Source organism: Octodon degus, unplaced genomic scaffold (genome assembly GCF_000260255.1).
Source record: "Octodon degus isolate 3935 unplaced genomic scaffold, OctDeg1.0 scaffold00185, whole genome shotgun sequence".
NCBI lineage: Eukaryota > Metazoa > Chordata > Mammalia > Rodentia > Octodontidae > Octodon > Octodon degus.
In genome coordinates this window covers 2,204,488-2,216,504 of record NW_004524761.1, presented here as the reverse complement: position 1 = coordinate 2,216,504, position 12,017 = coordinate 2,204,488, and the positions used below count along the sequence as shown (strand labels likewise).

Below are 12,017 nucleotides of genomic sequence, written 5' to 3'. Positions count from 1 at the left end.
AGGATCTTCCAGCGATGTAACTTGAAGCAAGATACTTAGCCTTTCTGAGCCTCGGGTTCTCCTTAGTGAAATGAGATAGTATCCCTGACTTCGTGGTCACTCAGAAGAAGGGGGAAGGCGTACGGGTGAAGCGCTTATTAGCGGAGGCCATATCAGTGGACACACGTCATTCTTTTACTCAAGGGGCATGTTCTCTGGTGAATTGGGCTGGATATAGCAGGAAACAAAGGGTTAGGTTTCACAAGTCAGACAAGTGAGGTTCAAATTCTGGATTTACCGTTATGACTGTCTCTGAGCCATACGTTCTCATCTGTAAAATAGGAATGATAACAGACAAGGCAGGACTGTGATGATCAAATGAATCAGTATATCTAAAACTCAGAGCACAAGCAGGTTGACAGCATTTCTGAGTGTTGGGTTTTAGTGCTGTATTTCTAGAGGTACAGGGGAACTATTAAGGGCTATCATGCCAGAGTGCTGAAACACAAACCAAAATGCACGGAAAAACTAGATAGAGAAGCAAGCCTCCATCTGGGCAGCTTGTTCTTAGGACCCAAGAATACCATGTGGGCTGTGCTGTGTGCCTTCTAAGAGTCGGGAGGAAGAGGGAAGCAGGCAGAAGTAATTCCATGGCACTATTTCTGAACAAAGTGGGGCTTCAGCTAAGCCTGAAAGTCTGAGGACAGGAAATCGCAGGAGGCAGGGGCATTTAGGGCCCAGATGGCAGTGAAAGCTTAGGTTTTAATTTTTATTGCCACCTTTGTGATCAAGGCATTTTGGCCTAGAAAAGCCATCACTCTTAATTATGCACCAGTTAAAATACAAGTTCCTTGCATGTGACTCAGGAGCCTACAGTTTAAATGAGCACGCAAGTGATGGTGGTGCACGTGGTGTGGTGGGACGCTGAAATAAATCCTGGTTGGCAGACTCCAGCAAGTCAGCAGACTGTCCACTGGCGGCTTTATCCCCTCCACCCATGTGACACCCCCGCAGTTGTAGGGCCTCCCTGGTCCTGTCTGATTCTTCCCTTAGTCTGCATTTCCCATTTCTGATGTGTGTGCATGTTACCAACTCAGTACCTGTGCCTCTGAACTGCTGGCCAGGAAGGGCAAAATGACTGAAGGAGGGCAACTTGGTACAATGCAAAGTAATGACTCGAAGCAGGCCTTGTGGTCCAGTGGCAGGGGCCTTTCTTGCTGTTTATCTTGTACAGTTGGTTGGTTTGTTCTTCTCTAGGTCATTTGTTTTGCTCATGGGTTTGATTTGTTCATTTTGGTTCTAAGTTGCAGTGGATGTGGAGACCTGGTCTTCACCCAGGTTGTACTAGGACAGAGTGGTAAACTGGCCCATGGGACTGGTCAGATCATGGGAAGGCCCCCACCGACTGACTCATAGTTGGGCTTACAGTGTGCCTGGGTTTGTGCAGAGCACTTTATCCATGCTGGCCCCTTTAGTCCTCACAACAACCCACTGAAAGGGAGAGAGTTTATTGTCACAGCTTTATAGGAATGGAAATAGAGTGGTCTTGGCAGCTTGCACTGGGTAGATGGGCAGAGTGTGGTATTTGGGTACATTAGGGAGGTCCAGGAGGTCTTCAGCAACAGGAGAGGCCAGGTTGCTTTGGAGTTGTGTGTATCCTTCCACAGCACTTCTCTGCGCTCTTGTGCGGGTAGCCGTGAATCCATAGTACCCTTGCTACTTTGACTTCAGTATTGAACAAGTGTCGGGAAACCATGCAAGATTTTGGAGACCAACTAATAGCCATTTGACCATGTCTTTTCTAAAGAGGCATTTGAGGTCCACACAGGTTTGGTATTGACCTTCTGTAAGCCTCAGTGTTGGTCTGTTGGCTCCCTTTCATTCCTTTGGTTTCTGTTCTTTCACTACAAGCCTAAACTAGAATTACATAGTAGTGTGGGGACAGAAATGTTTTTCTAAAACAAGCTCAGGAAGTCACTTAATTAGCCCACAAAGGGAACAGGAGAAATTCATTCTCTCCAGTCTTTGGTAATTGGAGTTTTCCTAATACATTAAGAGTAAATGCCTTGCTACACCCCAACGTGATCTATCTCCTACTCGCAAGTGCACGCATCCTCACCTCCTAGCTGTACTATTCCTTCTCTCCCTGCTATTGACTACTTTGCCACAGACTCAGCTGGATTGTTCTATAATCTATATAATATCACAGTGGTTTCCATGGAGATGGATTGTGATGTTGCAGAAATGGATCTATATTCTTTAGATACAGAAAAATCAAAAGGACAGCAGCTTTGACAATCTAAGGAGAAAGAGGAAGAGGACAGCTCTCAGATGTTATATAGGACAGGGGAAATTCTAAAGTACTGGAAAAAAATAAGAAAGGTCTGAGTGGAACAGGAGAGTGTTCAAAAGCTAGAAAACAAAAAACAGAAAGCACAGAAGGATCTTGCAAGGAAATTAGAAGTGGAAGGGAAGGAGTTAAAGGAAAGTAAAACACATAATTAAAAGCTAGATGGCTATAAGGGCTACTTCTTAGTGGTCCTCCACAGGCACTCCATTGGGTTTATAGCTAATACTGAGTGGGTGGGGTGAATGGATGGATGCATGGGTGGGTGAATGAATGGATGGATTGATATGTGGTACATGTAGATGGAGGTTAGAGATCAGCCTAGAAAGTTTAACCGTGTCCCCCGGTTCCACAAAAAAAAAAAAAAAGAAAGCAAGAAAAAGTTTAACTGTGTCATTTATAGTTTAAACCAGGAACTTCAGAAAGTCCATGAAACTCCTAAAATCACACTCAAAATTTTGAAAGTTTGTGTCTGTTTTCCTTCTTGGTGTGGAGAAACATCAGACCAGCCTTCAACAGAAGGTCTGTATGCCACAAAAGATTAAGAGTCTCCCATTCAAACTAACCCTAGAAGTGACTGCATTCATCCCCCACTTCCCTCTCCCACACGCACACCCCGCAGCACACAGCCTCCTGTTCTGTCTATGTCACTGCCTGTGTTCTCTCCCCCTTTCCTATACAGTTCATCCATCCCAGGAGCCTGGCTGGTTGGAGGGGACTCTGAACGGAAAGACTGGCCTCATCCCTGAAAACTACGTGGAGTTTCTTTAACCATGGGCCCCGGCAGAAGTGCTGCGCTTTACATGGTATCCATGACAACTGCTGCTTCCAGTGTTGTAGCTATTTCTCATTGCCGCTGAGAAGGGCAAGGAAACTGACTCTTGCTACCTGTCATTGTGAATGTTTCCGGGAACTCCCGTCACCCATCTCCACCATCATCTCAGCTGATGTGTGACAATCCTGTAAGCAGAAGTGAATCAGGAGAGGAGGCCATTCAATTCTGATAAGCCAGAGAAAGGTTTGCAGAGCCTTCTTAGCAGTATCCTAAATGGGGAGTGCTGAATTTCTCTCAACAATCATCCAGACTCCATCCTTCTTAAAAAGAAAGTAAGATATAAGTTATATCTATGAGCAAGCAGTGTAGCTGAGTTGGACAGGGCAAGGCAGAGAAACTGACAGCAAGATCCAGACTGGCTCCATAGCTTTTGTTTACAGCTGACGTGCTTTCTGTGCCTGCTTCCGCAATTAGAGACCCATACTGCAGGGGCAGCAGCGTCTGTCTGTCTACAGGCAGGACGGAGAAGGGCTACAGCCCTGCTTATAGAAGATTCAACTTCTCAGCATCTCTCAAGCAGCCATTGGCCATCATCATCAAAATTCAGGCCAGCTTTCCCATGCAAAGGAGCAAACACCCGCATCCTCCCCTCCTGAGCCAGGAACTTCTTTGCCTCTGAGAGCTGTCGTTGCCTAGTAACCGTGGCAACTCCACTTACTCTAAAGCCAAACCAGACACTTACCCTGTCCTTTTCCTTCTTGGTAGTTTTGTTGGTGGTCTTCCAACAACCAAAACCAGAGGATCAAAGTATTAGGATGAGCTGCTTGGGGAAGACAAAACTGTCACTTTCTGAATTTCAGCAGCACCAGGATATATTTAGAGCAAACTCTAGTAATGCTTTGAGATTAAGTTTCATACAGGTTTAATATTTCTGTTGTCCACGCCACTGGTGTTTGCTTTCTAGGGGTCAAAATGGCACCTCCCAGGGGGTGACGCCATCTGACCAGTTCCCTACGTCTTCCCATTCACTCATCCCTGCCCCTGCCCATCACTGACCAGCCCCATGCAAAGCTTTGGGCTGCTGAGCATGGTTGTCCTGTGATTTTTTTCAGGGATGACTCTGGGGTTTCCCTGTGGTCTATAGTTTTAAAGGATATCTGCATCCACTGCCCCCGCCCCCCAAAAAGGGGAGTTTTAGGCTTTTGAGGCATGGGCCTGGTGACTCAGGAAGACAGCCAAAGGTTGGGGCAGGGAGGCTGGAATGATACCTTCTAAGAAAGGGAATTTCCTGCCCGACAGAGAGGGGGGCTTTTGGAAGACTGCCTCGTATGGAGATGCTCCACCGGGACATTTCAGACTCACTTGACCACCAGAGAACTGAGTGACCATAGCTCCCCCACGTGAGTGTCCTTGCAAGAGGGACTCTGGACAGACCAACTATAAACTGTCAAGCTCCCCAGGAGCCCCTCAGATAGCAGCATCACTCCAGAGAGCATATTCTGTTTCTGGAATTCCATTAGGGACCTTTAATGAAGAAGAAAAGGAAAAACTTGAATTGTGTTGAATTACTGTATCTTTTACTTTTCTCTTTAAGATAAACTTGTAAATAGAGTAATTTGAAATACTATATGGCAAAGTTTTATATTTGATATTCTTTCAGCTAGTTCCTGTATGTGCTTAGGCTTTAATTGCTGAATAAGTGAGAAGGAGGAGAAAACTGGGTCGAAGAGTCAAGGCTGCGGTCCCCTCTGGGCTGGTGGAAGAGAGGAGTCCTGTGTGCTCTCTGGTGGGGGTGACTCAGTGATGGCATTCAGCCTTCTCTAGCTACTCGTGTCCCGCAGAATTCCTCGAGCTCTGAGTTTAGAGATAGAGAGAATATCAGGCAGTGAGTGTTACAGAAAACATATAGCAGTAAGATGAAGCTCAGGATTTAAATAGGTGGGGCCAGAGGTGACTTTTATTTTTTAGTTTTGTTGTTGTTGTATTGTTCTTAGTTTTTTTCTTCTCAGGTGTATTTCTTGGTACCCCAAGATATCAGGCCAGAAGGAAATGCGACTATTGCTGTACTTTTTTTTTCTCCATTCTCAAAGGCTTTACAAATGAGGCCAGCATACTTTGCAGATTTTGTCTGTAGGCTCTAAAAAGGGTCTTCCGTTCTTGCTGTGCTGTGCAAGGCTGCTTCCCTTTCTGCAAATGTGTTCCTGCTCTTCCCTTTCAACTGCAGATTCCCTGTGACCCCAAAATAAGAAAAAGACCCCAAGATGAACATAAGTTGAGCCATCACAGTTTTAAAGATTGCTTTAAAGTTAACAGATTTTGTCATCGTGATCCACTATTCAGTTACCATTTCAAAGGTTATGAAGTACCTGTCCTCCAGGACCTCAGCCAGGAGCCATCAAGACCCTCCTCCTGAATCAGGGAACACGAGTGAAGTGTGGACAAGCTCATGACAGGACTCAAGAGTATCCCATTGACAACCCAAGGGATAAAAGGGATGGACTCTTCGGCACCAGACCTGCTCCCCTGGGACTTGGGAGTGAGAAGAGAGCAGGGAATGGGGCCTAGGGGGATCGTGCTCACATACTGTTGTGGTTTCCAAATTGGAAGCACCCAGCAGAATGCTTTTGATACCTTTGATGTTGTAAATTGTCACCGGCTCTGTCATAACTGGGGCTCACATGGAGAGCCAGAAGGCCAAGGCTCTTGTTTAAACACACTTGGAGACACTTGGCCCCAGCCTGTCTGGAAGCCCCGCCCCCTACTGAGATGGCACTGATTGGGAGTGCCAAGGAGACTTTATAGGAGGACCTCTGTTGTGCTTCACGGAGGCTGCACAGGGCCTGTGACAGATGGATGCCATTTGCCTTTGTGCCCCCAGGCTTTTCTCTTTCCTGTTCACTGGAAGAACTGTTCAGGATGGGAGCCACCAAGTCAGAAGGGACTTAAAGATTAAAAAGAAATTTTACACTCTCCATTGTCTGCCCCCACTCCTAATTTTGCTTAAATAGGGAACTTTAAGGCATGGATTGGTATTAGGATAGAAAACCATTCACCAGGATTCCTAACTGGTCCTTTATGAGGCCCAGGAATCAGCTAGTTATAGCTCCAGTCTTCTTGGGGCATTAAGTTTCAGAATTCCATAGCTACGCAATATCATGACATGAGAAGATAGCTGACAGATCCATGCCCCCAGTCAAGTAAAATCCTGATTTACTAAGACTAGGAAATTCCCATTTTTCAAAATAAATATACAAGGATGTATTGTATACAATGTAGCCTTTATGGCATCCTAGCAGTAGAACCAGTTTTTTGGTGTGTTAATAAAGTATGTGTTTTTATGAGAGGTTTTTGGACAGGCAAAAAGAGAAAATAAGCAACAAGAACCAGCACACTGGTAGTAGCAGGACAGACCCTCTGCTTGTGGCGTGGTCATTTGGGGCACTTGCCCAAGACTCCAGAGATGTGCTTGCCATAGCTGAACTTGAGGAAATACTCTTCTGTCAGCTGAATTTGTCTTCTGAAATTGGTAGTCACCAGTCACTAAAAGCTCCCTCATCCTTAGTTCCCCCACGCTATGATTGAGGAGTAAGGGAGACAGAACGCTAACTCCAACCTCATCATCAGCTCATAAGTATTTATTGGCATCTTTCATCTTCCTTCCTCCAAAAGTAAGCCTGGATCCCCTAGCTTAGAACACAGGACTCGCAGGTATACCAGGGGCCACCGTGGCCCCATCATTTGCTCTAGCGTTGTGTCATGAGCAACCATATCGCCTGAGCAGGTAGCCAGCACTGAAGGAACTAAAGAGCCTCTTAGCTGCCTGACTTTCAGAGGAATGTCCTAGGCTTCTGCGAGCAGGTATGTTGACAGACCTGTCCCACATCCCTTTAAAGGCAGCGCAGTACCTCTCACACACCCTGCGCTAGTGTTTTAAAAATGTATCTTATCGCACTCAGAATGTGTTTGGCAGCCACACAGATCAGCTAGGTGCTGAACCACTTCTCTGTAATTGTAACATCAAAATGACAACAGCACAGAGCTGTGAAATTTGCACAGTTCTACAGCATACCTGAGACAAGAATCCAACAAGTAATAATTAGTATTCTTCCTTTTGCCACCTATAGTACTTGTCTAAAGAATTTTCCACAGCAGCGAGGCCTCATGGAGAATCCAGATGTCATTCAAAGCCCAGCCCTTGCTGAAATGTGGTCTCCTAACAGGACCTGTCCTTGTGGGGGAAAAGGTCAGATGTAACACCAAGCCAGAGAAAGAGAAAGGCAGACCATACTGAGGAATTTTGAATGTTTTCAAAGGAATAAAAGTATTGCTCTTGGGAGGAAAAAAAAAAGCCTATCAGAAATATTTCAAACAACTATTTTTACAAAGGTTTAGTAGGACATTACGAAGTGAAAATATCTTAAGGTGGATTGCTTTAGAAAAGAAGCCTAGCGTAGTCCCAGATACCTAGAAGGGTGGCACTTAACTGAGTCAATTGTTGTGTCAACATTTGCATTTGTGTAGTCAAAGGAGACTATGCATAACCAAAATGTCTGGGTCACTTGGAGAAACCCCAGACTGGCGAAGACACTCTGCCATTCCATGTCAGTCATTTCTATAGTCATCCAAATGTGGAGACCTTCAAGCAGCTTTCTTAGGTCTTTAGATGTCAAGATCAGCTTTGGATCTGAAAAGATACATCTGATTATTCCAAAATATATGTGTATGTGATTGTGTGTGTGTGTGTGTGTGCGCGTGTGCATGTGCACAGATACAGACGTTCACATAGAGACCCATCTCAAACTGGTAGTTACTGGGCAGTTACAGCCTTGAAGATTTGGAGACTGAAAATTGCACACACAAAAAGAGGCTATCGATTACCCGCTGGACGATCAAAGATGTAAATTAAGTGCCATTTTAAAATGTGTTCATGTTTATCAGCTAGATACCTGCAGCTGTGTTCCTTATTAACTTATTAAAAGTCTTGTTTGAAAAATGATCAATCCCATAAATGCTTAGTAGCTAGTGCTAGGCTAGTGTTCAGAAGCACTCTAAAAAACATTTTGTCCATATTTTGGGAAAGAAACTATTTGCATGTTTAATTTATAATTTAGGCTACCTTTGATTGTACTGTAAAGTGCTGTGTGATATATCAATAAAGTACTCATAAAATGGCACTTTAATGTTTTCGTTTTAAAAATACCATAAATAATGCACTGTTTTGAAACTTCAGTATTGAATATTGACTGGTGCATAGAATCAAATTCCATAATTTAACAAAGGAATCTGTGATTAGAATAGAATTTTTTCCCTGTTATTAGAGAAAGTTTGCCATGTTCAGGCTTTTCTGAAAAATGTGTTTTGTGTCACTGTGTTTACCTACAAAGAAAATACACTTTCTGCTGAAGGCCTCTGAAACTTAGCTTTCTTACATTTGGTTGGTTTATGTGACAATTCCTATGAAATGAGTGGAAGTATGATTTTTGAATTAAATGACTTTTCCATTTGGTGGTATGTTTGTTTCTTGAATTTCTGGTACATTTTAACTTGAAATATATTTTACTATTTCTTCAAATAAGCACATATAAGCTCTGACCAAAGATCTGCCCTAGGGGCCGGGGAGATAGTAGAGTAAGTGCAAAAAAAAAAAAAAAGATCTGCCCTTGTTGGTGACAGGGCTGGCTTTCTTTTTGTTCATTATACTTTTATTTTGAAGAGTAAAAACAAGAGAAAAACAAAAGCAAAGACAAACGGTAACATGTAACAACACATACATTACAGATTTTCAAAACAAAAATAGCTGATTAACAGTGATTAATATATTTTTGTCAAATCTGTTGCTCAGATGAACAGATATTAATACCTGCTATGCAAGATGGGACATATGATTGAATATTAATTACCACATGCTTTCAAGAAATCTTCAATTTTTGTTCTTGACTCATTTTCCTTTATTACCTTTTTTTAAAAAGTTACTTTAAAAAGAGTATAGTAATAATTGATAGGACATTAGAAATGGTACACATTTAGAAGATCAAGATGCCAGGTATTTCAAGCACGTATATGTACAAGTTGGATAAGGCAGTTGTCCTAAGAATTTCCATCAGGTTTTTGAAAATAGCAGTTACTCCGTAGAATTCTCACCCTAACTCTATGTTGGTATCTGTGAACTAAGCAACTACATTAAAGACAACAATGTGTAATACTAAAACCATGCTTGAAATACCTGTCATCTTGGTCTTCTAAAAGGCTGGCTTTCTGAGGAACACTGAGGGGCTCTATCCCAGTGACACTTTTCTTTCGGCAGTGTTGAGGATTGTAGCCTGGCTGCTTGCCTCGCAGGCGAGTGCACTACAGCCAACCTGTATCCCTGGCCTTGATTTCTAGTCAGGAAGTAGTCAAATGCTCTTCCACTTGGGAATATATTGCACCATTAAGTTTTGTCTTCTAAAACACATAATTGTTTTATTTCTCCTAAATTCAGTATTCTAATCAGGCTTTCATGGAACTTCATGAACCCAGCATGGCACCTTCCAAAGATCTGGAACACAAGCAGTGCCACTGTACGTCTGTACAAATGGTTGTTTGGAATGTGGTGCGTGTTGCTGCAGGCCAAGCCATATGCCTGGATTCCCTATCCGTCATGCCCCTGCAGCGACATCCTGAGCTGCAGCGTGGGACCCAGGTTTACAGTGAGCTCTCAGCTTGCACTGCAAGTTCAGGGGCCTCATTGTCCTCTGTGAAGGTCAGAAATGGTGAACCAGGGCCCAGACCCTGAAGGCGAGGCTTCTAATTTCAGATGGTTGTCTAGAGCCAGGAGGAAGAGATGGAAGGCCCCCTTGGAGCTGACCTAAGGAGGTGGTTATTAGAGTCTGGTGCTCACCCAAGAGACACTGGCATCATCCTCCTGTGCCAGTAAAGGCACTGGTTTACCTGCTGTAGATGGCATGGGCTTCCAGAATCTGCTCCATTAACCAAGCCTACAGGTTCCTCTGGAAAACTCTCCTCTGTGGGTACCCAGAGCCTCCTGTGTGGGTACCTGCATCCTGCATTCACCCCGTGAAGCTTCTCAGGTGCGGTACACATGCCCATCTGATGCCGTTCAGAACAGAATGGGCTACATGGTGTGTGTCCGCATCCTAGTCGTGGCCTTGGCTTTTCCAGTAGACTCCCCAGTCACCTCAGCTTTCACATCTTTCTGATGTGACAGGTCTTCATTTTCATTTTCATTTTGCTTATAGCACCCTCTCAGACCAGAGAGTCACATCCTGTGGTTGCCCCTTGTTTTTCGTTTGTTCTGGCTGCATGGTGAGTTGTAAGAGCACCTCTGTTAGAAATGAACTTGATTGATGCTAGAAATGAGAGGCAAATGTTAGATGGTATGAAAAAAGGCTTTCTCAGACCCCCAACATGCTCGCTGTCTTGACAGTTATGTCATGGCTCTAATTCCTTTTCTCAGTTCTTTCTCCACCTCCACTCAGATACCACATGTCTCTTCTACCCCCAATGTGTCAATATCATCGGCCTGCCTTGCTTTTAATAGCACTAAGCTAAGCTGCAACTCATTAACTGTGCTGAGCTGGTCTATATTGGCCAGCTCCAGCCTGCAAGCAGCCAGGGGAGGCTCTGGCAACATTCGCTGTTCAGGGTGGGTGAGGCTGTTTGCATGGGGGACCTTCCAATAGCTGTCCTTAGGATGGGGCGAGACCATACCATGGTGCTTCCCCAAGAAGTACGGGGAAGTACGGGGTCCAAGCAGGGTAGCAGAGACTAAGGCAGGAAGGTTTTCCGTTGAAATGAGCAAAATCGAGAACTGCAGTACTGTACGGTTCTCGACAACTCCTTCACACTGCCTATCTCTCCAGCCTCTTACATAACTGAGCCTGGAGGCTAGCCACACCCTGTTCAAGTCCAGCTAACTAATGTCTTCTTAACATCAGCTGTCAAATCAGTGTAGATTAGAATTCATGGGTCCTTTCATCAGGTACGAAATCACATGTAGATCTTATATCTATCCTAAAGTTCACATATGTGTTCTGACACTGGCTGAATGCCCTTCTTGCATTTTGTGGAGGTAGAGAGGTAGGTTATTAGATTTTTTAAAAATTAGAGTGTATTTTGTTTTCCAAATCCTTCTTTGTGAAGAAAAAAAGCTGAAGCAAACTGAGTTTCAGTAGACTTGGATACTTGAGCACATGGTAAATGTGACCTTTGGCATATAGCGTTTGTTCACAGGCTAAGACTGAGTTCTGTCAGTGTCAGACCTCCTTGCCCAGTTCAGGGACACAGCCCTGTTCCCAGCCTCTTTAAAAGGTGAGTGCCACACGGAACCGTGAGCCAAAATACCCTGTTGCTATCGGTGTTACATAGAGGTGGTTTCATGGCCCTCACATCAAGCTAGGGCTTACATTCAAGCAAAACCACCTCAGAATCGCCTCACACATTAAAATTCTGCAAGGCCGCATGGGAATTAGGTCTGTCTCCCGAACTCTGGCTAAGGCAATTCTTTGTGTCTGGGTGAAATTTCCCACATTTTCAGCTTAAGTCTATTTCTGTTCAGATTTTCCTAGAATGGAGAATAGTTGACCATCAGCCTTTGAGAGCCATCATCCTCTGTTCTGTGTTTCCATTCAGTAGTTCCTTATCACCCATCTCGTGTGTGCCCAGAGCTACTTCATGAGGAACTTCTGTCCTCCCAGAACTCAGGGCCTCTGGGAGAGGTGGCTGCCATGTGGGGACTAAGAACCAAGGCTGTCAGAAGAGATGGGACCTTCAAAGAGGGAAAGGAATTTACCAATTAGGCAAACAGAATTGGTCACAAGCTAAAGGACAGCAAGGACCAAGTCATGAAGGTACAAGACAGAGTCTGACCCCAGTATGACTGGGACATGAAGAGATACAGCTTTCTGGAGAAATCCA

The 12,017-nt window shown here is 44.3% G+C and overlaps 1 protein-coding gene across 5 annotated transcripts in view; it reads left to right on the top strand.

Moving 5' to 3' along the window:
* The window catches only part of Arhgap26 (Rho GTPase activating protein 26), a 466,344-nt gene extending 457,737 nt beyond the window's left edge, over positions 1-8,607 (top strand). For 4 of the 5 annotated variants that reach the window (XM_023704062.1, XM_023704060.1, XM_023704061.1 and 1 more), the window contains one exon: positions 3,009-8,607. In XM_023704062.1, the coding sequence (XP_023559830.1) occupies positions 3,009-3,075 (67 nt within the window). In that variant the 3' untranslated portion in view covers positions 3,076-8,607. The remainder of the gene's footprint in view (positions 1-3,008) is intronic. The other variant, XM_004643841.1, reaches the window with a different exon arrangement.
* Positions 8,608-12,017: the final 3,410 nt, after the last annotated feature.